Genomic DNA, 27276 nt, shown 5'->3' with positions numbered 1-27276 from the left:
GGTCGTTGGCACTCAAATACAGGTAGACATTACATTAAAATAAATGCCTTCAGGTTTTAAATTCCACACTTGTTATTAAAAATTCCTAAGTAAATGTTCCCCTTATACATGTATACTGCCACCGACTATCGAAAGTCAGAGAAGTCAGCAAATGGCTGTTTCTCTACAGAATTTAATTAGGATCTAATAAACTTTTACATCCATTTCAGTAATTAAACGTATAAATCAAGTCTATGAGGTCAGCAAATGGTTGCTCCGATAAATTGTGAAGTTTTAAAAGCATCACATCAAATAAAATTAATTTCCACATTTTTTGTTAAGAATTCCAAACTAAATGCTCCCCTTATACATGTACAGCCACCGATTATCACAATAGAGAAGTCAGCAAATGGCTGTTTTTCTCTCCACAATTTAATTAGGATCTGACAAACTTTTTACATCCATTTCAGTAATTAAACGTATAAATCAAATCTATGAGGTCAGCAAATGGTTGCTCTGATACAAAATTTTAAAAGCATCACATCAATATGAAACAACAAATTTGAACCTTCCGAGGTCAGTATATAGCTGCTTTAATGAAACAGTAATTTGGTCAGTGATCTTGCAAAGTGTTCGCTATGAAAATTAAGTGCAAGCTCGTTCATTAGATGATCATTTTACTCTTCAAATTGCCCTTAAATTTGCAAGCTAATATACTTGATGACAGCATACAGCTGCTCATAAAATCTATTATTAGACAGTTGAAATTCAGCTTGGAGTTTGATCTTGAGAATTGTGTAAGGTCAGCATATTTCTGTTTACAAAATTGTATCATTGTCATGAGCTTAGAAGTTCAGAAATTTGTGTATGACATCAGCGTTCAGCTGCTTATAAAAACTGGATGTTAGTTGGAGCTCCGCAGAATATTGTGCATAAGGTCAGCATATGGATGTTCATAAAATGTAAATTGTAGAAATGAACTCATGATACTAAGGTTTGTTTCTAAATATTGTTTATGAGGCAGCATATGGCCCCTTCTTTAATCTCGTTAAATGTAAGTTACACACAGGTTAAGTAACCTTTGTCCTTTATATTTTGTTACTTATTCAGATATAACTCGGTGTCTACGTGGTTTTTTTTTTTAATGTTTATACTTATTTAGTCACTACAGGTACATGTTATTCACTACACAATGTTAGTATCTGTTAAAAACACGTTTTTCTACAATTAAAATTGAGCAGCATATAATTCATGAAATGCCTTTCCTTGGGTGGCGCTGCATGCGTCATGCAAGCATTTAGCATGCTGTGTGGCCTCTTTGTTCACTCCACCTTCTTGTTACACAAACTTGGTAATCATTATATAACAATAGCTGGGATAAGCACTAAGTCGCAATATATCATATCTAAGTTGAAACTATTCATTATTTGGCCTTATCCCAGCTATAATTTACATGATTGTGTGTAATATTGTATATTTATGTGCTTTTGTTCACTTTCGTCATTTATCTGGTCAATAAATGACATTTTCACTCAACTCAAGTTCTCGTGTCTTCTCTAGTGTTTGAAGCAACAAGAACAAGCTACGGAAAGGCTTTTCATATTATGAGATTTACTTTTATTAGTGGAAAAGTTGTGGATATAAATACAAATTGTTAGTTTTGAATAGGAATTCATTTTTTCCTAGTTATAAAATGAATCAGCCAAAATTGCTGAGCAATAAAAAGCTATAAGATACATTACCTGTAGGCTTATGTATGTATTATTATTTTTAAAAAAAAGATGTTTAACGTCGCTCTTTTGTTTTTTCCCACTCATATTGAGACGCCACCATTTCAATACTAAGAGCTCAAGTCAAAATGTGATCTGATATCTGTCAAATCTTTCTCTTTTTTGATCTGATTCATCATTAATTAATGTCTTATGTCTAACATGAATAAATTTCATGTACAATTATCTCATTGAAAGAATGTATGAAACGATAAAAAAAGCTTTATACTTTATTTGCATGACATTTTTGGCCAATATGATAAAAATTTAAATGGCACAAATGAGGTACCATATACGTAGTGCAAGAATAAAGATCACTGTCCATAACCAGTTAGGCTAAGAATATCGCCCAAGTAACTTTCAGTTTCTACTTTAAACACTTGGCATTTATTTTAAACAAGGAAGGTAACATGAGATCAAAATGGAATCTAGAAAGAAAGAGGTGAGGTTTCTGATATATCTGAATATAACCTTATATCTTTAAATATCTGTGTTTTTACTTTTGTTGTTGATAAGGCAGGGGATTTAAACATAAGGGGCGTCCTTTGCGACACAATTAATAAAAGCATTTAATTTAAAAAATGAATTATTCTTAAATTTAAATGCAACGAATTAACTGCTCATTTAGAGTAGAATCCATCGCCTTTTAAAAGTAACTTCTAAATTATTGTGCCTTATGACCTTGTGCATAGCAGTCAAAAGACCCATCAAACGCAAAAGTTACTTAAGGTATTTAATGTATAAAGAGTATATTCTGTGCGTAATAGTCTAATGATCCGATTTTTTTCTCAAATCATGGTACCATTTTGAAGATGTTATCAAATATAAATGCTCAACCAAAGGAATTTACAAAATGATCATTTAAGAAATAAGGTATCATTTTTTGAGTTTTATTGAGATGTAAAACGGGTTGGTCACGTGATCAAATCCCATAAAGCCCGAAGGGCTTTATGGAAGATTTGATCATGTGCCAACCCGTTTTACATCTCAATAAAACTCATATAAATGATACCTTATTACTTATATTTACATTTGTGACTTATTCATACTTTAAATTTGCCCGATAGTTACTTTTAACGTGAGAAATGCGTTATTTTTCAAACCCAACGGCATGTATGTAATCCACTAAACGCGCGTCGACCCTTTATGACGTAACACAGAAATATCCCAACGCACATCTATGACCTTTTGACCCCGTACCTGTATTTACACAGTTATAAAAACGCTTGCTTTCAGTAGTGTTATATAAAGGATAACATTTGCAAATGTAAATATTATTCAATTAATTGCATCCTGAATTTTACATTGAAGTTTATGGGCAGCGCATGTTTTTATCAGATATTGTAAAAAGCAATTCAAGCTTCAAACAAATCACTTGGTGAAAATATGCATAAACTCCCTCTTTATTAAACTATGAAATAAGAAACATTATTTACAGCAGGAATTGAAAAATCAAAAATCTTCTTTTCATCAAGGGTAGATAACTCTTCAAAAACGTTTAATGTGCAAAATGACTGTCCCCTTACATGTTATCAGTCTTGTGAATTTTGTTATTTTCACTTTTATTGTTATTATTGCGATGTATTAGTATTATTTAAAATCGTTAAAATTCCTTCATTATACATTGAATACCTTAATAATTCATAGTAATTTTAAATTTTAATTTTACCTTATGATTTTTTTAATGATAAGTGGACAATCTGGTTGAAGAATTTTTAGACCAAAATAAAATTTAATAAAAAAGTGAGAAAAAAATATTGACCTCGATACAGAGTCATATATAAATTAGTTTTCAATAGCATATTATTGTTAAAGTGATATTATAACTCACGTATGGCCACATACTTTAAATAGACTATATGTACGAGGGTTGATCCAAAAGTTCGTGGAATTTCTTTCTAAAATTTTTTCGTGCTTTGATGAAAGCAAACAACAGGCATATTCATAACATAGAGTCATAATGCAACAATATTGGAAAATTTCACCACTTTCGAATAACCAATAAGGTCACACGAGCTTTTTGAAAATATACAGTTGTGAAACCCGGGGGAGACTTCGAAGTAACATCACGTAAGATATGTCACGTCACGTTATAGAAGCAACTCGCCCTAATGCCCAATTTGAATACGTGATTCTACAAAACACTGCCCTTTTCTCCATTTTTTTTTATCTCAGAAAAGCCGGGGTATCCTCTCTGTACTGACTCGGAACAGGAAATTAAGAAAACAACGTTGTAAATGCGTCCAATGATTTTATGTATGAGGATGATGATATATGACGATGACAATGACGTGGAAATATGACTTGAAGTTGACATGGAAATGACGATGACTATTACATTAACGTGGAAATGACGATTTACTTATACTACAAAAAATACAAAGAAAAAATACTAGAAATACAAAATATTTCGAGCAAGTTACCCATGATAACACATCCTAGCAAATAATCATGATGTATTACGTTCTAGAAAATACTTCAATACACAAAACTGTCGTCAAAATGTAAACAAAGAGGCATAACTCTTCTTGACACAAATAATGATTGAAAAACATGGCAGAAAAAAGATTTATCTCCCGTACGTAATAAGTGTGCACATATCCAGCGAAATTACAATATGTATCTCAATATTGTACCTAACTTACTGAGTGCATTATAATTATTAACTCCAACATAGTGCACATGTACTTACAACAATAACTTGATAGCAAGATTAATGAAGGTGCTAAATTTACCGAGATGACAAATATACAGTGTATACAGCTAAATGATTTACATAGAAAAACTCACCAATTAGAAGTTTCCTCCGGTGAAATAACTATCAGTACAAAGAATACTAGCAAATGGCAAACTGGTAACAATTGCGGCACCAAGCCGTACCGCATTCTGCCATGAAAACACGGGCTCTTCACAAAAAATACTGTGCCCCAAAAACGATGACGTCACGTTACACTAATGACCCTAAAAAGTCTAGTTACCGAAATGGCCGTAACACTCTCGAACCAACTTACCTTCATTTTTACTCATATTTCAAAATACTCCCATCTTTGCATTTGATGTTCCAATTTCAGTAGCAATTTCAAGAACAGTAAGGCAGCCGACAACGTCTATTAACGCTTTTAATTTGTCTAGGGGGATATGCTCTTAAAACAGAGCATCCAAAAAGCGACCACACCTTTAATCAACGTCTATAAAAGTTCTTTTTTTTTTAAATTCCTCATTTCACTTGGAAACCAGTAATTAAATGCATTTTCCCCAAGCCTTTGTCAATTATATACGCTTTTATGATAGAGTGATCCCGAAATTTTTTACTTTAAAATATTCATCAAGTGTCTATTTTTTTCATTTGTAATTTTCAACCAATTCCACTTAAAAATGAATAAAATATGAAAAAAGTCCACGAACTTTTGAATCAACCCTCGTAGTTTTTCTATTTCAGTTGCAAATATACAGCTGTATATGATTACATGTATATAGTAAAAACACATATTTACTTAGAAATCCATATTTCATTCATGTGGATGCTGTAAGCACAAGAAGTTTCAAGGTTCATACGAATGCTTACAATTGTAATATAAAGTGTATAGTAAATTAATATTTGAAAGACACGTACAATATCTTTTGGTTTCAAATGCAGGTTAGCATTTGCTGTTGGTCGTTAGCACCACAAAAATTATCTAATTAAATGTTTGAACACCGAGAATCGCAATAAATATATGTTTTTTCGATATGAATGCTTAACCATTATGTGTACATAGAGGATATTCAATGTTTTGTAGTTGAATATTGAATTTATTTCACGAGTGGGACAGGATATTTTGATTTGCACTCGTCAAAATATCAAGAAATCCTGTCTCACGAGCGAAATAAATTCCATATCAACTACAAATCATTGCATTTTCTGTTTATTACATTTTCTTTGAATTTCCCTTTGCCTACGTCTATTTTGTATTAGGAGTCTTCGGCTACATGACGTCATAGTTGAGCAGTTTAGACGTCATAGCTAAATGAAAAACATTATAAACATTGATTTCAGCAACATATTTGGGGAAGTTTTACAGTTTTATTTCTATACAGAATGCTTCATTTACTCGTTTTCTTTCTTATAACAAGTTAACTAAAGGAGTATGTTTTACAACACTCTTGGTGAAGGGAAGGAAAATCAAAGTTTTCCTGCACTTTTGATATTCTTTCACACTGTGATAGGATATCATTTTGCTATCCTTTCACACTGTGACAGGATATGACAGGATATCATTTTGCTAACCTTTCACACTGTGACAGGATATCATTTTGATCACTTTTATTCAATGAATTGTTATGGGTCAGAATAACCCTAAATGCCAGCAAAGATCAATCACACAGTTTAAACTTAACAATAATTTATTTACAGTAATATACAAATCATTAAGTACAAACTTAGCAAAATACATACATCAGAGTGTCCGTTGCTGCACACAATGTCCCAGTGAAAATATATCCCAGGTGTAACTCAATGATGCTCATACGACAAGAGTATATCTATGCATCGAATTGACAGGATATTTATACAGTAATATAAATCTAGAATATTCTAGAAATTGTAAATACATGATATTCCTGGAAAGTTCTGGACATGAATAAAGTTCAAGAATGTTCTAGAAAAAATGACCGAACATGTTGACCACTCTAGAATGTTCAAGAAACTTAATGTTACTAATAATATACATGATGAAATAATACAAATACAACACACCTCACAACACCTCCCCCCTTAAAAAGTTTGAATGTCAATGAAAAAACTTAAATTGTAAAACATATGTACATTAATACAAAAATGTAATTTGTTTATGATACTCTGGACAAGGCATCTGCAATAACATTGTCTTTGCCTTTTATATGCTTAATTGTTATGTTGTATTCTTGTAACAGCAAACTCCATCTAGTCAGTCTTTGATTCTTGTTTGACAATTTATGCAAAAATGTCAAGGGGTTGTGATCCGTATATACAAGAATTGGATGCAAAGTAACATTCAGATAAACATCAAAATGCTGTAAGGCTAACAACAAAGCAAGGCATTCCTTTTCAATGGTGGAATACTTTTGTTGACATTTTGTAAGTTTCTTTGAAAAATAAGAAACAACTCTATCTACCTTATCACTATGTTCTTGAAACAAAGCTGCCCCGATTCCAACATCACTAGCATCAACAGTAAGCTTGAACTGCTTAGAAAAATCTGGAGTTGACAGAACTGGGTTGCTCATAAGGACAGATTTGATTTTATGAAATGATTTTTCACAGTCCTTTGTCCATTCAAAGTTAACCCTCTTTTGTAAAAGATTTGTAAGTGGACTTACAACTGAGGAAAAATTTGGACAAAATTTTCTGTAAAACCCAGCCATGCCCAAAAACCTCATTAACTCTTTCTTGTTTGTAGGAATCGGGAACTTTGCAATAGCTTCCACTTTAGCCATAATGGGTGTAACATAACCTTGACCTACTCTATGACCTAAATACTCTACATAAGCATGACAAAATTCGCTCTTCTCAAGGTTCACAGTTAAGTTTGCTTTAGCTAAAATGTCAAATAAAGCACGCATGATTCGGAGATGTTCGTCCCATGTGTCGCTGTATATGACGACATCATCAATGTAGGCCTCGCATCCCTCGAGGTCTTGAAGGAGGGAGTGAATCATCCTTTGGAATGTAGCCGGTGCGTTTTTCATGCCAAAAGGCATTACTTTATACTGGTAAAGTCCATCTGGTGTAGCAAAAGCAGATATTTCTTTTGCTCTTTCTGTTAACGGTATTTGCCAGTAGCCTTTCAACAGGTCAAATTTACTGACAAATTTGGCGTTTCCAATGCGGTCAATACAGTCGTCGATTCTAGGTATTGGAAATGAATCAGTTTTGGTAACAGAATTCACCTTTCTATAGTCTGTACATAATCGGTACGAACCGTCCTGTTTTGGTACAAGAATACATGGTGAGCTCCAATCACTTTTACTAGGTTCAACAATGTCATTGTCCAACATGTACTGCACTTCCCTTCTTAGGTACTGCAATTTTATTGGATTGAGACGGTACGGATGTTGTTTGATAGGCAGATCGTCGCCAACTATAACATCATGACAAGCTGCATTAGTTTTCTTTGGAACATCCGAGAAGATTTGATGGTACTCATTCATCAAGTTTTTAACTTGTTCTTTTTGGTGAATGTTCAAATGTCCAAGTTTGGCATCAAAATCAGCCAAAATTTCTGAGTTTTTCAAGCGGACACTCTGATTACAATCTTTCTCATTCATCTCTACACTCGTATCACTCTCAATACAATTTTGAACAGTCTTAGCATTGGCTAAAGTGGAAACTGGTTTTACAGAATTTCGGTCACACCTTTCAAAATACTCTTTTAACATGTTAATGTGACAAACCCGTTTCTCTTTACGTCGACCTGGTGTCTTAACTACATAGTTTACATCACTGATCTTGCTTTCAATTTCATAAGGGCCATAAAATCTGGCCTGTAAAGGATGACCAGGAATAGGTAAAAATACAAGAACCTTATCACCTGGCTTAAACACCCTATTTCTGGCATCTTTGTCATACCACATTTTCATTTTCATCTGAGAATTCTTCAAATTGTCTTGTGCTAATTTACAAGCATTGTAAAGTTTTTCTTTGAAATCAGACACATAATCTAAAAGATTAAGATCAGTAGTCTCAGTCAGCCACTTTTCCTTCAACAATTTCAAAGGACCTCTAACTGTATGACCGAACACCAATTCAAAAGGACTGAACCCAAGAGACTCCTGGACTGCTTCTCGTGCAGCAAATAGTACAAGATGAACCCCTTCATCCCAGTCTTTTTCATACTGGTAACAATAGGTCTTCAGCATTGTTTTTAGGGTTTGATGAAAACGTTCTAGCGCTCCCTGGGACTCAGGATGATAAGCAGTTGATCTATATTGCCTTATACCCAACTCATGCATGACTTGCTGGAACAACCCCGACATAAAATTTGAGCCTTGATCCGACTGAATTGCCTTTGGTGCTCCTACAAAACTGAAGAACTTGGTTAGGGCCTTAACTATGCTCTTTGCCTTTATATTCCTAAGAGGTATGGCTTCAGGGAATCGAGTGGATGTACACATAATGGTAAGTAAATACTGGTTCCCAGATCTGGTCCTAGGCAAAGGTCCTACACAATCCACCAACACTCGACTAAACGGTTCTTCAAAAGCTGGAATTGGTTGGAGAGGGGCGGATGGTATCTTCTGATTCGGTTTACCTACCATCTGACAGACATGACACGACTTACAAAACTCAGAAACATCCTTCCTTAGCTGAGGCCAAAAAAAAATGACTCAAAATCCTATTATAAGTCTTATTGATACCTAAATGACCAGCCATAGGTGTATCGTGAGCTAAACTCATGACATCTCGACGATAAGCAGCTGGGACCACTATCTGGTGAACAACACGCCACACTTCATCTGGGGGAGCGTCAGGTGGTCGCCATTTTCGCATAAGGATGCCATCTTTCATATAAAAGCATTTTCCAACTTTAATAGCCTCTTCTGGTGGAAGTGCCCTCTTACTAAGTTGAATGATATCTGGGTCTTTATGTTGTTCAGAGAGTAAACGTTCTCGGCTGAGGATGTCCTTGCCTTGGCTAACTAGTGGATGCAACTCATCATCCTCACCACCAAATTTTGATAAAAGTTCTTTCTTCTCTTGCTTCTTGATATTGTGTGGTTCCATGCTTGTTTGAGTGCCATCAAGGTCAGATAAGAAAGTGTCATTCAAATCAATATCAACAGAGGAATTCGTCTCGTCAAAGGCTTGAGTATGGTCTGCCTCCATTTCTCGTCTTCTGGCCATCGCTCTAGTAACAGCACAGGCTGGATAAATGTCATCATCTTCATCATCGCACATGACATCTGGAGTGATTTTCTCACAAACTATAGGATCTGGTACAACTTTTCCACCAGCTAAATCGTTGCCTAGCAACAAAGAAATGCCTGGAACAGGAAGAGTAGGTCGAACACCTACGATAACAGGTCCAGTAACTAAATCTGACTTCAAACTAATTCTATGCAGGGGAACATCAATGACGCCTAGCTCCACACCCTGTAATAAAACTGACCCACCAGTAGAAGTCTGCTCAGACAAAGGAAGCACGCCCTCTAACAATAACGTCTGTGCAGCACCAGTATCTCTCAAAATCTGGACAGGTTTTATTTCGCTAGAGTCACCGAGTGAAACAAATCCCTGAGACATAAAGGGCTTATAATCCTCCATAGAATCAATAGAACTGGACTTTGAACCCTGGACATCTGGAGTGTCAGAACAAATCGAAACTAAGGCTTCTCTATCTCCTCTAACTGCCGCACAAGCATGTGGTTGAGTTTTATCAAAGTCATTTTTTCTCTTAAGTTTAAAGCATTCACTGATCAGATGACCTTTTTTCTTACAATAACTACAAGTAGGAAGCGACCCTATTCCAGAAGATCCTTCAAAACGTCCTGGACCGGACTTAGAACCACCTTGGGATGGAGACTGGGAACTTGTGAAAGACTGAGACCCTGAACCACTCTTTTTATATGTGTCTGAATTTGTAGAATTACTGCTAGTCTGAGATCTTGATACAAAATTCTTTTTATGAGACAGAGCATAAGTATCAGATATGACTGCTGCCTCTTCAAGAGTTTTCACATTCTTATCTTCTAGATGTGTTTTCAAATCTTGAGTAACACATTCCTTAAACTCTTCTACCAGGATGACTTGGCGCAAATTAGCAAAAGTTTTATCAAGTTTCTTAGATCTAAACCAGTGATCGAATAAATCTTCTTTCTCTCGTGAAAATTCAACAAATGTTTGATTATCAAACTTTCTATACTTTCTGAACTTTTGTCTATACGCTTCAGGTACTAATTCATATGCTTTTAATATTGCTGCTTTGACCTTCTCATAGTCTGAACTTTCAGCTACCCCTAGTGCAGAGTAAACCTCAGCTGCTTTGCCAACCAGTACACTTTGTAACATTGTTGACCAAACGTGTTGTGGCCATTTAAGATTTTCTGCGACTTTCTCGAATTGGGGAAAATACTTGTCTACAGATTTTTCTTGAAATTTCGGAACTAACCTAATATTTTTTGCTGCATCAAATTCATTCTTGACAAATGAGGGTTCTGGTTTTTGCTGTAATCTTAATTTCTCTAACTCAAAGTGCTCTTGTCTTTCTAATTTGTCTAATTCAAATTTCCGTTCACGCTCTCGTTCTTCTCTTTCTCTTTCTCTTTCTCTGTCTCTTTCTCGCTCTTCTCTTTCTAATTTTTCTCTTTCTAATCGCATTTTCTCTAACTCTAATTGAAACTGATATTCTGCCATTTTGTAAGAGCCTAACTCTGTTTTAGTTGTATATTCTGGAAGATCGTATTTTTCAAAGATGTTTTCTTCTACTAGTTTGTTTGCAACCTTAATTCTAATGTCTTGCTTTCTCTGAGAGGATTTAACATCTAACCCAAAATGCAAACCTAATGCAATCAAGTCATCCTTTTTTAACGTATCAAAAACCTGAACACTTGGCGAACTAAGAAAGTTTGTGACCGAAAATACCATGTTGATTTTTGCTGGCTTATAGTCAAATTTAACAATTTAATTAACAAAATTCTGACAATGAACTGCAAAAGTGCAAGAAATTCTTGATCCCGGACGAGCCCCCAATTCTGTTATGGGTCAGAATAACCCTAAATGCCAGCAAAGATCAATCACACAGTTTAAACTTAACAATAATTTATTTACAGTAATATACAAATCATTAAGTACAAACTTAGCAAAATACATACATCAGAGTGTCCGTTGCTGCACACAATGTCCCAGTGAAAATATATCCCAGGTGTAACTCAATGATGCTCATACGACAAGAGTATATCTATGCATCGAATTGACAGGATATTTATACAGTAATATAAATCTAGAATATTCTAGAAATTGTAAATACATGATATTCCTGGAAAGTTCTGGACATGAATAAAGTTCAAGAATGTTCTAGAAAAAATGACCGAACATGTTGACCACTCTAGAATGTTCAAGAAACTTAATGTTACTAATAATATACATGATGAAATAATACAAATACAACACACCTCACAACAGAATAAATTACAGTATTTCACTGTTAAAAATGTAATAAATATATGGGATTCTGAATAATAAGAAGGGAACTTGAGAGGCTGTCATAAAGTTAGTATACAGATTTCTACGAGTTCTCTTTTTAATCACAAAAACAAGTCTAGGACTTTTAGTAAAACATTGCTTTGGTGATTTATTGTTTCTTAGCTCTAAAACTACTGTCTTACATGTTTATGAAATAGATGGAGATAACGAACAGTACTCAAGGACAAAAGTCCACAAAACAATACAAAATTGGACCAGAACAAACACAGCTTCGAAGTTCGGACATCAAAGGTGGAATCGGGTGCCTCAGGTGCGATGGAGTAGTGAAAATTCCCTGCCGACCGGTCACAACCGCTCCTTGCAAAATGCGAAATAACAGAAAATATCAGTCGACAATTCAATGTGTATAAAGTGGCCTAACAATTAGTATGCAAAACGCCAGTAAATTTTTAACATTTTTATACGGGATAGATAAAAACGCAATTCATGATCAGTTGAATAGGTCATATCATGTATGTATTTTTTCATTTTCCCATTGAATGTAAGAGTAAGGATATACATGTATTTACGTGATTAAGAAGCGTTCTGTCTCTTTTTAGAACGAAATTTCTACGGAAACAGAGCTTTATCAAAGACAGCCGACTCCTTTCAAAGATCATGAAGATGGGCAAATAAAAAGATCTCTTGATGCCGATGGTACATTTCTATGTAGAGGTGGTAATACTGATAAAAACAATGGAAGCGAAACATCCATACATAATATCAGCAGTGTATTTTCAAAGCATTTGAGTCTGCCTTTCAATCGAGGATCGATAGCCGGGAATGATATTTTTGAACCTATTTTAGCGGTACATTCCAATGAATACATAGAACAAAAAAGAGAAGGCATCAGGCAAATTGCAAAAGATCTAAATCCGACAATCAGTATACCCAAATTAGATGGTAACCCGTCTCTCTCAAGACCTAAGTTGCCATTTCATCCATGGAATAAGTTTTTCTGCTATCCAAGTTTAAATCCAGATGTTTTCTTGAGTGAATTTGATGAAACATTTGATCCCCGTGAAAGACATAATTGTCAGGAAACATACATTCCTGAATTAAATATCGAAAATCAAATTGTAAATTTTGAGCTGATTAATTTTGTGTTGAAAGAAACTGAGGAAACTTTTCATGGGGGAAAATCTCCTGAATATGAAAAGATTTGCACAGACGTGAGAATAATTTTGGAAAATGTTTGTAAAGAAATGGCAGTCCACCATCATGTTTTCAAAAATTATTCTATCATTGAAATGGGAAGCATGGTTGAAGGAACAAAATTTGGTGACCCTGACGAGTTTGATTTCATGATAGATCTTCCAAATTTAAACCAATCTCTGGAGTTTTATACTGAAGGCATTAATACCTTAGGTTTAAAGCATGAAAACCGAGTCGTCCGTGTGAAAAATAGAAACGTTTTTGAAGACTTTAAAGATCTCTCAAAAGATTTAGCAGAAGGAGGAGACGATAAAAAATTTATGCGACGAGTCTGGAATGAAATTCAGATAGAACTAGCAGACGTCATGAAGAAAAATACATTACCTGGTTGGAAGTGGCTGGACACGGTTCCAGCATTTACGTCAACCTTAGCACAGACAAACAAACTGCTTTGGAAAGGGAACATTTACAGGCATTTAATCGTGGACTTGGATATCTGTATTTCCTTAAAACCTCCAGAATTCGAAACACATATTGATTTTAATCAAGACATTTTAGACAAATCTCGACCAGGTATCAGCACCAAAGGCAAACGAAAATACAACCGAAGAGAAGAAAACATTTACTTGTTATTACAGTCTGATGGCGAGGCGAGATGGACCAGAGCACTTCTAGAAAAAGAAATATGGGCGAGTTTTCCTGAGCAGGATGGAAGGAAAACAATTTTGCAGTCGCTTAAATACTTTGATCAAAGATATATACCAAAACGGTATAACGAAATTCTCTTCAGAATGGAACCGGCTATCCCTTCCTACTGGTTAAAGACAATTGTGTTCTATTTAATGGCTTGGTATTATGAAGATGCATGCTGGACAAAAGATAATTTATCTTTTCGCTTTTATGAGGCTTGTATTATTTTGAAGGAATGTTTGTACAAGAAAAACTTATCGAGTTTCTTTGTACCAGATAACATCTTAGGTAAACTGTGTCCATTTGGATCAGAAGATGAGAATTACAAGAAACTTGTGAAAGATGTTCATAAAGCAACAGAGTATTTGGAAATGCCACAGAAATTTGATAAAAATGATATAAGAACAATTGAAACTGAGATAGAAATTCATAATTCTGACGAAAGGGACAAGGGTATATTTGACTCTGTTATTGAATTGTGTTATTTGTATGCCTTCAACGACTTTGCAGATGAAAATAGAGAAGCTTTGCAATCTTTCTTAGATGGAATGGGAAATGAACAGTTTACACTTATAGGTGAAGGAAGTGCGCTCAAACTACTCTACCTAGATTCTTCAGTAGACATCAATTGTCAAATAGCTGAGAAATATGGCGAAACAAAATTATATTTCTCGTAAAATTGCTACAGAAGAAAATGAGCGTAAAATACAATATATTATTAAACTGAAGTAAAATTATTGTTCATTATGTTGACCTAACTGGCAGACAATTTTATATAATATCTTAAGATATGAGTAGTATATGATTTCTTCCAAGTACACTGTATGTGAACTACACGTAGAAAAAATATAAACATGAATAAATATGTTATCTTTTTAAATAATATAGGAACTAACGCTGTATCCATCAAAAACGCAAGTAGATATCTGGACCGTTGGTTACCAGTAATTGATTTAGTGCACTAGTATATTATTTCACGTCCCGTACAAGAAATGTTAACTCAGATAGACATTTCACCTACATGTATACCGGTAAATCTTTGCCCGTGACACGGGGCAGTGGTTTTCGTTCCTATCAGAACCTGCAAGCACTTCGTCTCGAGCGCTTGCTGAAGAACAAGTTGGTAACTATTTATCGACTCGGGTCTATCTCCGCCAGAGTTCGAAATCATAGCCTTTTTTCAATGAACGAGTGCTCTAACGAGTCAGCTATCGTGACGGCAAACCATTGGTTTAAATGACAGTCCTGTTTAAGTATTACCGTTGTGTTTAGAGACTGGGAATCACAGATCTAGATAAGACAATGGATAGAAGTAAACTTTACAAGTCGGAAATGACGAAAAGAGTGCTTCAAATAATCTAGACTTAGTTGTTTAAATTGTAAGATGAAAAATACAATTAATCAACCTTTTTACGCCAAAGATGTTGTTATGTCTCTTAGCAGTAGAATCATTCAGCCACCTAATTTGAAGTGTCTCAATATTGTACTGTTGTGTTGCAATAGATGGTTTTCTATTGAGGGCATTTAAGTGAGTTATTTCCCCATGGCCAACATATTGTAGGTCAACATTCCCAGATCCCTTCATTATTCAACCAACCCCAGTTTGTTATGCTGGGTACTGGGGTAATGATTACACTTTTTTATGAATATACCTCTGTTAAAGGCTCTGTTAATTCATAATTACAAGATTGAAAATATTTCGACAAATGCATCTATGTTTAAAATTGGTTGCTAAAAATTTCACTTCTTTGCCTTACAAGGTGGCGGAAAAACTCCGAGGCATAATACGTCATTTAAAAACCATCTACTACATCTCTTTGGGAGTTTCAGACTGGGACTGTGAGCATAAAAGCATATCTAAGGATTTTCTCTAAGCTTTCTGGAAAGATCCGAGATCGTAGTTAAAAAAATTGAGTTTAATGATAATTGAATTTTGAAATCTAGGATTTTGAGACCTCGGTAAGTATAACTGTTTGTACATTTAGGTAAATATTAGACAAGTTACGAAAAACATCATCATCATATATATTTCCAGATCATAAAACGAAACTAACATGTTACATTTTAGGTATAGCACTATTTCAAGAGCGGTTTGAGGACGAGCATGCGTATTCCTTAAAAACAGAGTAGCGAAGTTGTTAGTTCTAGAGAGCTCTAGTAAAGATACATATACATTTATAATTTTTATAATTATTTATATATTTATATATATAATATAATTTTTATTATGTTCCTCTGAAAACTAGAAAATTTATCCGAAATTTAAAATATTATTTTATTTTTATCGGTAACAAAAGGTGTTTACAGTTGTATGAATTATTCGTGGTAACTTACTATTCAACATATGATAACATCGGACCAAATCATAAATATCTGAATAGATAAATGTATGATATTATGTCAGAAATAAAAAAAAGTACAACGAACATTATTAAAGCATGTTTTAAACTCAATGGTCTTTGCTTCATATACTTATACTTCATCATTATGTTATCAAACATACAGCTTTTAAAAAATAGACTAGCAAAAAGGAAAGCCTCTCCCACTTTATCGTAGTAAACATTAAGTACTCTTCCTACTTGTTCATTACGCATACTCGATGTACTTGAGAATTTTAGGTTTTCCTGTTTTGTATTCCACAACAATAAGATTGTCATTGTCATTGATACTTATGTCATATGGCTCTTTCAAATTAAAGCCATCTAAGTATTTTATGAAAATCCCATTTTTGTCGATGATATGTATAACGTGGTTATCACTGTCTGCAATGAGAATGTTACCGATACGGTCAGTAGCTAAACCAAAGGGATGAAATTCTGGGAACCTTTGGGATTTAAATTTCCCTTCGTAAACAAACTTTAGCTTTCCCAGTTTATCTGTAACGACGATACAATTTTCATTTATGTCAGACACTATCACGTCTAAATTGACGTTTTCTTCCACAAAAGCAGGATAATGATATAAAGGTTTTCCATCTTCTCTAAATTGAATTTCCTGAATTGCTAGAGAACCTGAAAAACGAACAACTTTGCTATCTTTGAAACTGTCCGTCCACATGGATACCAGAAGTTCATTATTCGATGTACTTGTTACTGACCATGGCTTCCAGTCTTTTAGTTTTATGATACATTCAGCTTTTTTATCTTTAACAAGATTTACGGTGCGATCTCTACCATCAGCGTAAACCAAGGCATTATCTTTAGTTACCGTTATATCCGTAACGATGTTGCAGGTCATTGTCGTCAGCGTTTCCGAAATATCACCTTTGAATGTTAGAAGTCTGATAAATTCTGCATCCCCACTGACATAAAACTTGTCAAATGTTCTGGAACAATGTTCTCTGAGAGTGTGTTGGAAACCAGTATCAATAACAGCAAGTAATTTTGGAATTTGGCAAAATTTTTTTCCAACATTTTTATCAAATAATTTTAGTTCATGATTACATTTAAGGGCCTCCGTTGGAATAACAGTTTTAAGAGACGGTGATAGACTTCCGATTTCTTTAAGAAGTTTATCTTCAGAAAGCATGCACATTTGAAAGGCAGGTACTTTTAACTGAAAACGAGATGGTACTATTCTTAGTTCTTCAACTTTTGATGAGTAGCACTGCAATTTGCTGAAATCTCTTGCCAACATAATATTTTGCAGACCGTTTAATTCTGACTCTATTTTTAATTTCAAATGATGAAAAACATGCCTTAGTATTGCTACCGATTTGATATCTTCTAATTCAAGCGTGTCTGCCTCTGTTAAATATTTCTCAATCACTTTATCCAGAACTTCATGTGCAGTTTTTCCACATTGTGTGATTGCTACTTTTCGATTCGTATGCTGTTCTCTAAGTCCTTGATTCAGGCATTCAATTTCAGCAATGATAGAGTCAAACTTTGGTAATATGCAATTTTGTAATTCAAATTTATCTTTCTCTGCATTTAGTCTTTTAGATTTATATACCTCGTTGATTTCCTCAATATCATGAAATTTATGTGACCCAGATGCTATGCATTCAACACAAACAGGGGATACACAATTTTGACAGTAGAGCTCACAATTTTGCCTTGAATGATGAGAACAAACAGGGATTTTGAAATCACATTTTCGACTTGAAAGAGTCATTACATTATGCTTCAATGAAGGCATCGATATGATATGATGACCGACACAGGTCTCACACAGATTCACATTACAAGTGTTACAAAAAGCGTCTGCTTCCGATTTGAATTCAACGTTTAAGCATAATTCACATCTAAGAACATCCTGCGCCATATTTAAACGTGTAATTGTTTCGTTACATCACTTCATTTTTGGTCACTGAATGAAATTAGCGATAAATATAAAACTTTTTTTAAACACATGCTAACGTAAATAAAACTGAATATCATCAAGCACCTTGTACAACACATGCACCTCATCATCAATATTAATGCCTTTTTCTAAATGTCTAATTTTAGGATCCGGTGTTTAACACATCATCTTTCTTGATCAAACCTGAGCTTTGTCACGTACGTTAAGTCCACCAGTCTTTTCATAAAACACTTCACCCACAATCCTCCTTATTTATAACAAGTGTGTTTTCCCGCAAACTTGTCTTATGTGATGTTTAACATCACTTATACGTAGGTATTTATACACCCAGAACACATCAATGTAGAGTATCCTGTGGGCACTATTACAATTATATTCATATTCACTTTATTCAATTATATTCATTTTTCTTTCTAATGTATTAGTATAAAAGAATTTCATTTGTATGTATTTTATTACATCTTTTGAAAATTTAAGAATTATTTCAGAATTTAATTAGAAAAATGCAAGACTTTAAAAAAAGAACTTTAGCAAATCATCTGAAAATTGATTTTAAAATAAGAAATTAACATTAACTTTTGCAAATTTATGACATACATGAGTTACAACACTCCGCGCATTTTTATTAATCATGAGGCTGTGATACACTTCATGAAATATGCAGGCGTGGAACGTTGTAGTTTATGTCTTCTTTAATAATATAAGAATTTTAAATTCATTAAAAATAGGTATTCAGCTTTACGAAACATAAAGCTAAACATCAAATTTTCATTTTCTAATTAAAAAAAAATTTAATATCATTTATTTGAACGTCTTATCCTAAAAATCTCTTGTTCTTTTCTTTTCCGTGCAAACAAAAATGTACATTAATGTTATGTTTTGTAAAGTTTTTAAATTTAATCATTGTATTTTGAGTAAAATCAAATTGTCAAATTAAGATGTTCTCTATTATTTATTCACTTTGGCATAAACAATATCACATTCATTTTCCTCAGAAGAATTCGTCTGCGAAACAGACTTGCAAGCTTCGTTCATTTGGGTCTTCTCCTTGTTCTTATTTGGTTGAGCATAAATTTGGTTGTCTATGCCTTCAGGCTGATAGGAGTGATAAAGAGGATTGTCTGGGAGTTCCTTGTAAATCTCTGTGTTTTTCTCCTCAGAGTTGATTTCATCTTTTGGATCTGTTGTGCTCGGAACTGACTGTTTTCGTCTAGAAGAAAATACATTTATTAGTTGTATAGAATATTTCTTATACAATCATGTAATATACTTATTTCTACAAGCTAATATCTTTAAGAATCTGACAGAGTAAATCAAGATTTTAAGTAATACGTGAAAAAAAAAACTGAGATAAAACCTCATGTGACAAACAGCAAACGCAGTGATGACTGCTAAAAATACCACAACAAAGCCAGCGGCACCAAGAATGATATCTGGAGAAAGAAATGGTTTTAGAAAAATACTGACGTACGGTATTTCTTAATTGTATATAGAGTGTTCTCAATAACTTTTTGGTAACTCCTTATTTCATCACCTTTACAGATGAAATGAAAAAAAATTCGAATAATAATGTTAACAAAAAGAACATTTTACTTACATATAACGCTATTGTTTAATTTGTTTGTTTGGGTTTCCCTTTTTTCTGATTTTAAGGAGACATCACTGTTTGTAGAAATTCTGTTAGTTGTACTATCAGTACTTGTGGTCCATTTTGTCGTTGTCATTAACTTTGAGAAATTACTCCCACAAGTGACAGAGATTGAACCATTGAAACTTATCTCTGAAAGTAATTTTTCATAAAGTTTCCTAAAACGTATAACGGTAAAACAAATGTAATAAATTATAATTTCACTAAAAATTTTAAAAAGTTTAAAATCAGCAGTAAGATTTTTTTTATTCATTTATTTCCTTCGCCAATACATAAACAAAGATTTAATTTTTTAAAATTTTTCCTTAAAAATTCTTTGTATATACCTTCAAATATTGTAACCTCTTGAAGAAAAGTTCCAGTTGTAGAGTTTACAAATTCTGACGTCATAAAAATAACACTTTCATCGGTCACGTGGAATGTGCCAGAAGTTCTTGCATTTCCACATGCAAGTCCTAATACTTCATCAGATTTGTTCTTTTCAAAAACATTAATATTCGTGTAACACGATAAATGAATCACATTAGAAGCAAACTTTATAACTCCAGTAAAATGTGGTTCTATCTGGCATTTACAATGTGACTTTATTTCACTATATTTTACTATAATCACTGAACCATCCTTCGTATTCCCATCACATTTTGTTACATCAACGTTTTCAGTAGCTGTAAATGAAAGTTAATTATTTAGCATATCTCTGCCACATTATCATGATGCAGTCATTTGTCATATACTATGCATGATACTAATAAATATGTATGACATATGATGCAATAAAAATTGTTAATGTTTTTAAAATCCTACGCACTCGAACAACCAGGGCGTAGCTTCAACAAACGAAATTGAACTAGAGGAACTGGTGGCAATGAGCTCACTAAATAATACTGTAAACCAACTTTTATTCGCATGCGAGAAATTTCGCGAGAGCCTCGTAATCGCGAATTTTTCTCGCTGCGAACCGGTCCTTGAAGTCTGTGTCTATTAAAATATATCAAAAAAAAAAAAAGACTTGATCGCGAAAATTAATCGCCGCGAACTAGTTTACCCTCCATAAATCGCGAAATAAAGTTGTTGCGAATAAAAGTTGGTTTACAGTACCCCTGCCTCCCGTAATGTCCCTGTTTTGCTATATATTGTTTAACGATAATGTGAAAAGAGGAATAACTCGTCTAATGTTCTTCAAAAGTCGCCCTATGCACGACGTCATAGGTTAGAATATAATGGCAAGGACCATGTCTTGCTATGGGAAACCTAAAATACGTGTCGAATAAAAAAGTAAAATAGGAGGTCCACAATGACAATATGCAATAAAGAATCTGTGAAAGTTTCATTAAATTTCACTCAGTAGTATATTAAGCAGATAAGAGATGGGTACCCCAAAGCGTAACAGACGGACGGACATAGAGCTAGACAGACGGGCGGACGGACATAACGATTATTATTATACTTCTGTTAAAATGTTTCCTATATAAAGTTTAGAAGGTAAAAAATCTTTTATAGGTCACGCATAGCAAAGCTGTACCCCGGGGTATAGTTTTTGCTATCTACCCTCGGAAAATTTTCAAGCAATTTTTGCCTCCAATTTTGATTTCCAGCGATAAATCTATTGACTGATGATGTCAAAATGACTTCAGTAGCATTGTGACGCCATCAGGATTCCAGATTATTCTTGCAGTATTATCTTACTCCAAAAAAAAATCAAACCTTAGAAATTATAATATACATCAGTATAATAAAACACTTATCCACTGGTTGTGAATGGGATAGCTCTTTCATTAAACCCTTGACAGGAACTATTCCCTGTTGCGGGTTTGATAAAAGAGCTATCCCACTCACAACCAGTGGATAAGTGTATACTATATACCCTCCCACTTTTTAAGCGGGGCGGGGGGTATAAAAAGCATAAAGGATAATTTATTATTCAACATTAGAAGCAAATATAGCCTTTAAAACCAGTGGTTTATTAAAATATTGTATGCGAGTTTCATTTTTTTAAATCCTTGCAATCTCATCAATGACAAAACTATTTAAGGAATCACCCTCTAGTTAGGAGACTTTACCATGCAAGGCATCAAAAATAGTGGGAAACATTAGATAATTTTGCTTGAAATAACAAATTTGAAATAAATAAAAGTAGATTTGAAATGCGGGAGACATTCCATGTTATTTTCCATTGCCCCGCCAAATGACGTCAAATTTTACTTAAAAAAATAAAACACGAAACAAATTGAATGATTCTTTAGTTACTGTACTCAAATAACATTTATAAAATAAACAACAAAAGAATCTTAAAATATGATCAAAACAATTTTGACAATTTAAAGTATATACAGTGGACCTTAATATACTCGGACGCCAGATATAAGGACCCTTAGGTATCTGGACGATTTTTCAGCGGAACAGTATTTTTAAATGTTATTTTGTCTTGTATAGCATTCGGACGCTTCAAATATCCTGACAAAGTGAGGCTCCACTGTATGTGACCTAGATATAGGTTGTCAGAAGCACAGACACTTGTATTGCCCATAGGGCATAGGTCACTTCTCCGCCGACATGTTGAATGCAATGCTACAGTTGATGAAACGGGAGTTGGTCAGGAAACAGATTCGTGTGGATGTTAAAATAGCAGAGGAAGTTGACTTGCTTATGAATGTGAAAATAGCAGAGGAAGTTGAGATGCATTGTTTACGAAGTCGATTGTAATATGACTGAGGGACGATGGTGATGGAGTGTGGCTGTGTCGATTTCTCCACGTGCTCCAGATAGGCTGTTTATTACGGAATAAGTTCTCGGCCTCGCTGATAGTGGACGGCGTCGCACTAGCGACTTGCTTTTGATCCGAAGATAATTCATTATTTATTTTGTTTGTAAAAAGATTTTGATATTATATCTAATTACTTAGTAAACATCAATTAAACAAAACATTTATTATATTTCTTCAGTGTTTTTTATACGCCACTTATATACATGCAAGTTTGACATTTGATTTTTCAGTTGTATTTCAAAAGAGAAATTTACATGCCACAGGAATGACCAGGAAATTTACAATATTGACTTTTGTAGTGTTTTGGATATGGAAATAAAGTTTAATTATACCCCTGTATAAGAAAGACACCGCTGATGAAGATTTGTAATATGGCATTATTTCAAAAACTATGCGATGGACAAGTGTCTTAGTATCATTAAAAGACCCTTGAATAACCTTCTTATCCGACAACCAATTTTTAGCTGTGCACTGTGCACCATTTTTTTGACCAGATATGAAATTTTTGATCTCTTTTGTGGTCTGTGTGGTTGTAACAGAAGTACCGGTAGTTCCAAGTTATTAATCAAATGACAAACAGTCATTTACTCTCATACCTCCTAGTAATCACTCGGTACCGTAATGTCCATTCCAAATCCACTCAACTTACGGTTGACCTATAGTTTTGTGGAACAGTTTTCAATTCATTGTATACCGCTAACTTAATGAAGTGCCCATATATCTATAGTAAGCATTTTTATGTGTGCTTATCTTTCCGCAACAAATTTTCATAAGTGGAATTCCTAAACTTCTTATTGTTTTATTTTTTACAGGTTTCTCTTAAGGAACCCGCTGCAGATACTATACTACATTGTATCAGCTTTAGCATGTTCTTCTGCCGTATACGGTGTAATTTTTTTTCTGAGTTTTTAATTTTTACAAATGTGAAGAACACAAATACAAAGAAAATTAATTTATTTGTAATATGCACGATTTTAATTTTCTCTCTATGAGTTGGTCACACTTCAGTAAACATTTTATTTATTTAGAAGATGTGACATTGATATGCCTTATTTTTTTTTTTTATCAAAGTAAGATATTTATATATCAAATACAACATAAACATGGTTTTAAAAGTAAAATATCAATGGTCTTAGGTGGTACCTAAGCAATTTGGTCTAGTATATATACCTGGTAATTATATATGTATATGTTATATAAACCTTCGGTTTATCTCACATAATTAAACGTAAAATGACTCACAATTTCCGTTTTTTAACAAAAGTTAATATAAAAACATCATAAAAAAAAACATTTACCTTACTAAAAGCAAAAACTTATCAAAAACTTACCAGTAGGTAATACTCCATAATCAGAATTTAGTAACATAAATAAGAAGTAAATACCAGGAGTAGACATTAAAATCAAACCGTAATACAAAAATACTTAAAACCTTTCTGAAAAAGTCGTCGTGAGCTAAATTTTTTAAAGGTCAAAGTACTGGATATGTATCTTTCCTATCTCATGATAGAAATTGTTTTTCTATTCCGAGTGTTGTCAGTACCTCCGGTTTTCATATTGATGTAATAAAACACTTAAAACCAACACTATCCTATTGTCCAGAGACGGAAGTATATACTCGAAAAAGGAAATTTGCGTCATTAAATAGAAACTGTATTGACTTACTCACATACATACTTTCCTAGTTATACTTGAATGGTATATATTAAAGGTGATCGCGTTATGAATGCAAATATTATACGTTATAAAAGAGGAAGCTAGTGTTAAATTTTGATATAATTTGATTCCCATTTCTGTTTTTAGAAAGATGTATTCTTAAGATTAAAATTTATCCAGTATTAAGCTAAAGTTAAACCCTATAGTTATTTCAATGTGACCTATAAGCTTTTGTATCATTGATATATGTTACGGGGAACATGGCTTCGTTTTTTGAAAGAGTAAAATTGACCAAACTTGAAAATCCTATAGATTGCACAACAGTATTAAATTATGCAATATATTCTCACCAAAAAATGAAGAAGTTTGAGTACATTTCATAAATTGAAAACAGACTCCTGAGACATTTCTCTTTCTGATCGTATAAAACAATTCTTTATAAAGATTCAAGTTCCAAAAATGTAAAGCCATCCACCAAGGCACGCAAGTTTTTTTTTCGTTCGAAGTCGAGCAGGTGCTTGAAAATGAAGTCCAGGGCCTAATCACTCCCCACTCAAATACAGTATACTAGTATAGAAAAATCAACACGCCCCAAAATTTTTTATAAATCTTGGTCAATACAGGAAGTTTGCATGTTGTTTTTCATCTCATAAAAAAATTCAGCTCCAGTCTCGTATCAAAAATGCAAAAAAAAAAAAAAAAAAATCGAAAGGGACGATTCAGGAATTATTTTGCGTCAGCCATGATTTGACGTGAAGTCGAGTTAAATGTTGTTTTGCCACCTGCATTATTCAATATCGCTCATTCCTAATTTCCATAAAATATTCCGAAGAAAAAAAAATCACTACACCGAAATAAACTCTTTCGGTTTCACTTTTAAAGTCTTCAATTTTTTTTTATTTTACGAAGTCTCTTTTGTGAAATAAAATGTATAACTGACATTCTTAAAATTCCAATAGTCCACATCAGTTTTCTTTAGCAGGTGTAAAATTTGGGGTTTTGCTTGTTTTTTGCTAATAATTTCGGCGATATTTTTGGCAGACAATGAGTCCTAAGATGTTACAAAAGAGAGGAAATTAATCTTTTGGAAGTCTTATCAGTATGTATAATACACATATATTGAAAACCAATTTTAACAATATTTGAGTTAATATAAATACCAGTTGAAAAGTATATTGTTTTACAACAGACTCATTAGTTTTTTCTTGCATTAGTACTTATATGCATAATCAGGATACTGATTTTTGAAGGACACTTCAAAACCGCTAAAATAAGCCAAAGTTTTTACCCCCTGAAAACGTACTTCCTTGTAGCTTAACGCAACTTGATTTAGCATTTACCCTATTTTAAAACAGAAAAGGTACCACCAGGATAGGGATAATTAGCATTAAGTCAGCAAGGCAAAAAAAAAAAATCATATTTGCAAGCAAATTTTTGTTTTTAAATATAATTCTGAATGTTGTAAGAAGATTAGTTACCAGCTGTGTCCTATGTAATTTAGAATTGTACATAACCACTTACCAGAAAGCGTGCTTCCAAAGAAACATCGAGATAAAACAAATATGACCATAAACATGGCGTGGACCATTGTGTTTCAACATAAAAAGAAGCAGATGAGTAAATTTTCGTAAACGTTATCTTTTTCCTTCAGATATATCCTTTCCACTAAAAGATAAAAAAATACATAAGAATACGAACAGCGATAGAACACAAATACATGTATCTATGGTGTCCCGATAGGGCCCTTGCAAAAGTGTATAAGCGCATTTGAGGCAACACGCGAGCGCGTTAATGACAACGCGCTAGCGCGTTAATGATAGTGTAATAATGTGTTAGCGCGAAGTCGGGTTGTGAACAACGCGCTAGCGCGTTGGCGCGTTGTCATTAAAGCCCTAGCGCGATGTAATTAATGCGCTTGCGTGTTGTTTCTAACAACGCGCTAGCACGTTATCATTAATGCGCTTGCGTGTTGGTTCTAACAACGCGCTATCAGGTTGTCATTAATGCGCTAGCGCCTTTTCATTAACGCACTTGCTTTTTGTTTCTTACGCGGTAATACACTTTAGCAATGGCCCTATTTGGACACCATAAATATCCGATAAACAATACAACTCTGTGAAAAGGCATCATACACAGACCCCTTGAATGCAGTTTATTCTCATACAATGTAGCTATTCTAATTTATAAAAGAATATCCTTTTGCCTTGAATTTCCGATGAAGTGATTCTGTTCATGGTTTCACTTCTTCTTACTTATTTTCTTGAGTTTATTTATAAATGGAGGAATTGCTGTTGTTCTAGATAAAAAAAGTTTTTTATACTAAAGTAATCTTAAGGAAGCTGATGTTAAAAAAAATTAATTTTACTTATGTGTATAAGATGTCATACTGTGTTCCGTGTTTTAGTCGACGTACTCGTTTTATTCGTAAAGGGTATGAACCGATTATCACAAAATAATGTATAGTTACATGCTTGATATCGATGGATGGACAATTGATATAAGTAATAAAATTTACCTGATTTGATTTTTCTTTTAAAAAGTCTATTTGCATTATAGATATTTTATAAATGTGCAGAACAAAAAGGAAATCTTAACTGTAATCCAGGATGAAAAATTACTATGATTGTGGAAATATCTATGCCTCACAACCACAGTCTCCCTCTGTTAAAAGGCGTTTTCGATACAATGACGTATGTAAGCAAATACAATTTAACATTGAGTCAAATGCTGAATGACGTTTTTCGTACTAATTGTTAATGCGTTTTATTTATATATTTGCAGTATTTGCTCTTCACCTATTTTGTATTGTTTTATGGACCATTGTTCTTAAATACTGTTCGGTATATCCATATGATTCATTTTATGTAAAATCAAATGGGAATATACTAAAACAAATATGGAACTCCTTTTCTTCACAAATATAGGTGAACTTCGTTTTAGTACTATCAAAAAAGAGTCGATGGCACATAGTCCGTGATTACTTAAAATCCTTATTTCAGTCTACCTTTTTAAAAAGAAATTGAAATAATGGCAGTTTTCTAATGGATATCGTGTGGTTTATTAATTATTCCAAACATTTGCAGGAATATTAAGAAATCATCACAGTTTTTTT

At 33.5% G+C, this 27276-nt stretch overlaps 3 protein-coding genes across 4 annotated transcripts; 1 reads left to right on the top strand and 2 right to left on the bottom strand.

The window, feature by feature from the left end:
- Positions 1–1873: 1873 nt before the first annotated feature.
- On the top strand, positions 1874–16289 carry LOC134243360 (uncharacterized). The gene is made up of 2 exons (XM_062725618.1): positions 1874–2190; positions 12507–16289. The coding sequence occupies exons 1-2, from the start codon at positions 2170–2172 to the stop codon at positions 14466–14468; spliced, it is 1983 nt and encodes a 660-aa protein (XP_062581602.1). The 5' UTR covers positions 1874–2169; the 3' UTR covers positions 14469–16289.
- An 88-nt stretch (positions 16290–16377) lies between these two features.
- LOC134243359 (uncharacterized) lies at positions 16378–18057 on the bottom strand. The gene has a single exon (XM_062725617.1). It carries the CDS (start codon positions 18055–18057, stop codon positions 16378–16380), a length of 1680 nt encoding a protein of 559 aa, XP_062581601.1.
- An 815-nt stretch (positions 18058–18872) lies between these two features.
- LOC134243361 (uncharacterized) lies at positions 18873–25845 on the bottom strand. 2 transcript variants are annotated; one of them, XM_062725620.1, is made up of 5 exons: positions 25686–25845; positions 20071–20409; positions 19694–19876; positions 19454–19529; positions 18873–19306 (listed from the first exon to the last, which is right to left on the bottom strand). In XM_062725620.1, the coding sequence occupies exons 1-5, from the start codon at positions 25750–25752 to the stop codon at positions 19045–19047; spliced, it is 927 nt and encodes a 308-aa protein (XP_062581604.1). In that variant the 5' UTR covers positions 25753–25845; the 3' UTR covers positions 18873–19044. The 2 variants fall into 2 exon arrangements, with proteins under 2 accessions (XP_062581604.1, XP_062581603.1); XM_062725619.1 differs by lacking the exon at positions 25686–25845 and adding an exon at positions 23840–24068 and having other exon boundaries at positions 18874–19306.
- Positions 25846–27276: the final 1431 nt, after the last annotated feature.

The sequence above is a fragment of the Saccostrea cucullata genome, unplaced genomic scaffold (assembly GCF_032062105.1).
Source record: "Saccostrea cucullata isolate Sc308-1 unplaced genomic scaffold, CSIRO_AGI_Scuc_v1 ctg2450, whole genome shotgun sequence".
Lineage (NCBI taxonomy): Eukaryota > Metazoa > Mollusca > Bivalvia > Ostreida > Ostreidae > Saccostrea > Saccostrea cuccullata.
This window is presented reverse-complemented; position numbering and strand designations above follow the sequence as displayed.

What these genes read in the sequence shown, in the direction of transcription:
- LOC134243360 (XM_062725618.1), top strand. Translation starts at nt 2,170, where the DNA reads ATGGAATCTAGAAAGAAAGAG. An exon ending in TGGAATCTAGAAAGAAAGAG is followed by an intron (nt 2,191 to 12,506) that starts GTGAGGTTTCTG and finishes GTCTCTTTTTAG; the next exon opens with AACGAAATTTCTACGGAAAC.
- LOC134243359 (XM_062725617.1), bottom strand. Translation starts at nt 18,057, where the DNA reads ATGGCGCAGGATGTTCTTAGATGTGAATTATGCTTAAACGTTGAATTC.
- LOC134243361 (XM_062725620.1), bottom strand. Translation starts at nt 25,752, where the DNA reads ATGGTCCACGCCATGTTTATGGTCATATTTGTTTTATCTCGATGTTTC. An exon ending in CTTTGGAAGCACGCTTTCTG is followed by an intron (nt 20,410 to 25,685) that starts GTAAGTGGTTAT and finishes TTTCATTTACAG; the next exon opens with CTACTGAAAACGTTGATGTA. An exon ending in AGAGGTTACAATATTTGAAG is followed by an intron (nt 19,877 to 20,070) that starts GTATATACAAAG and finishes AATTACTTTCAG; the next exon opens with AGATAAGTTTCAATGGTTCA.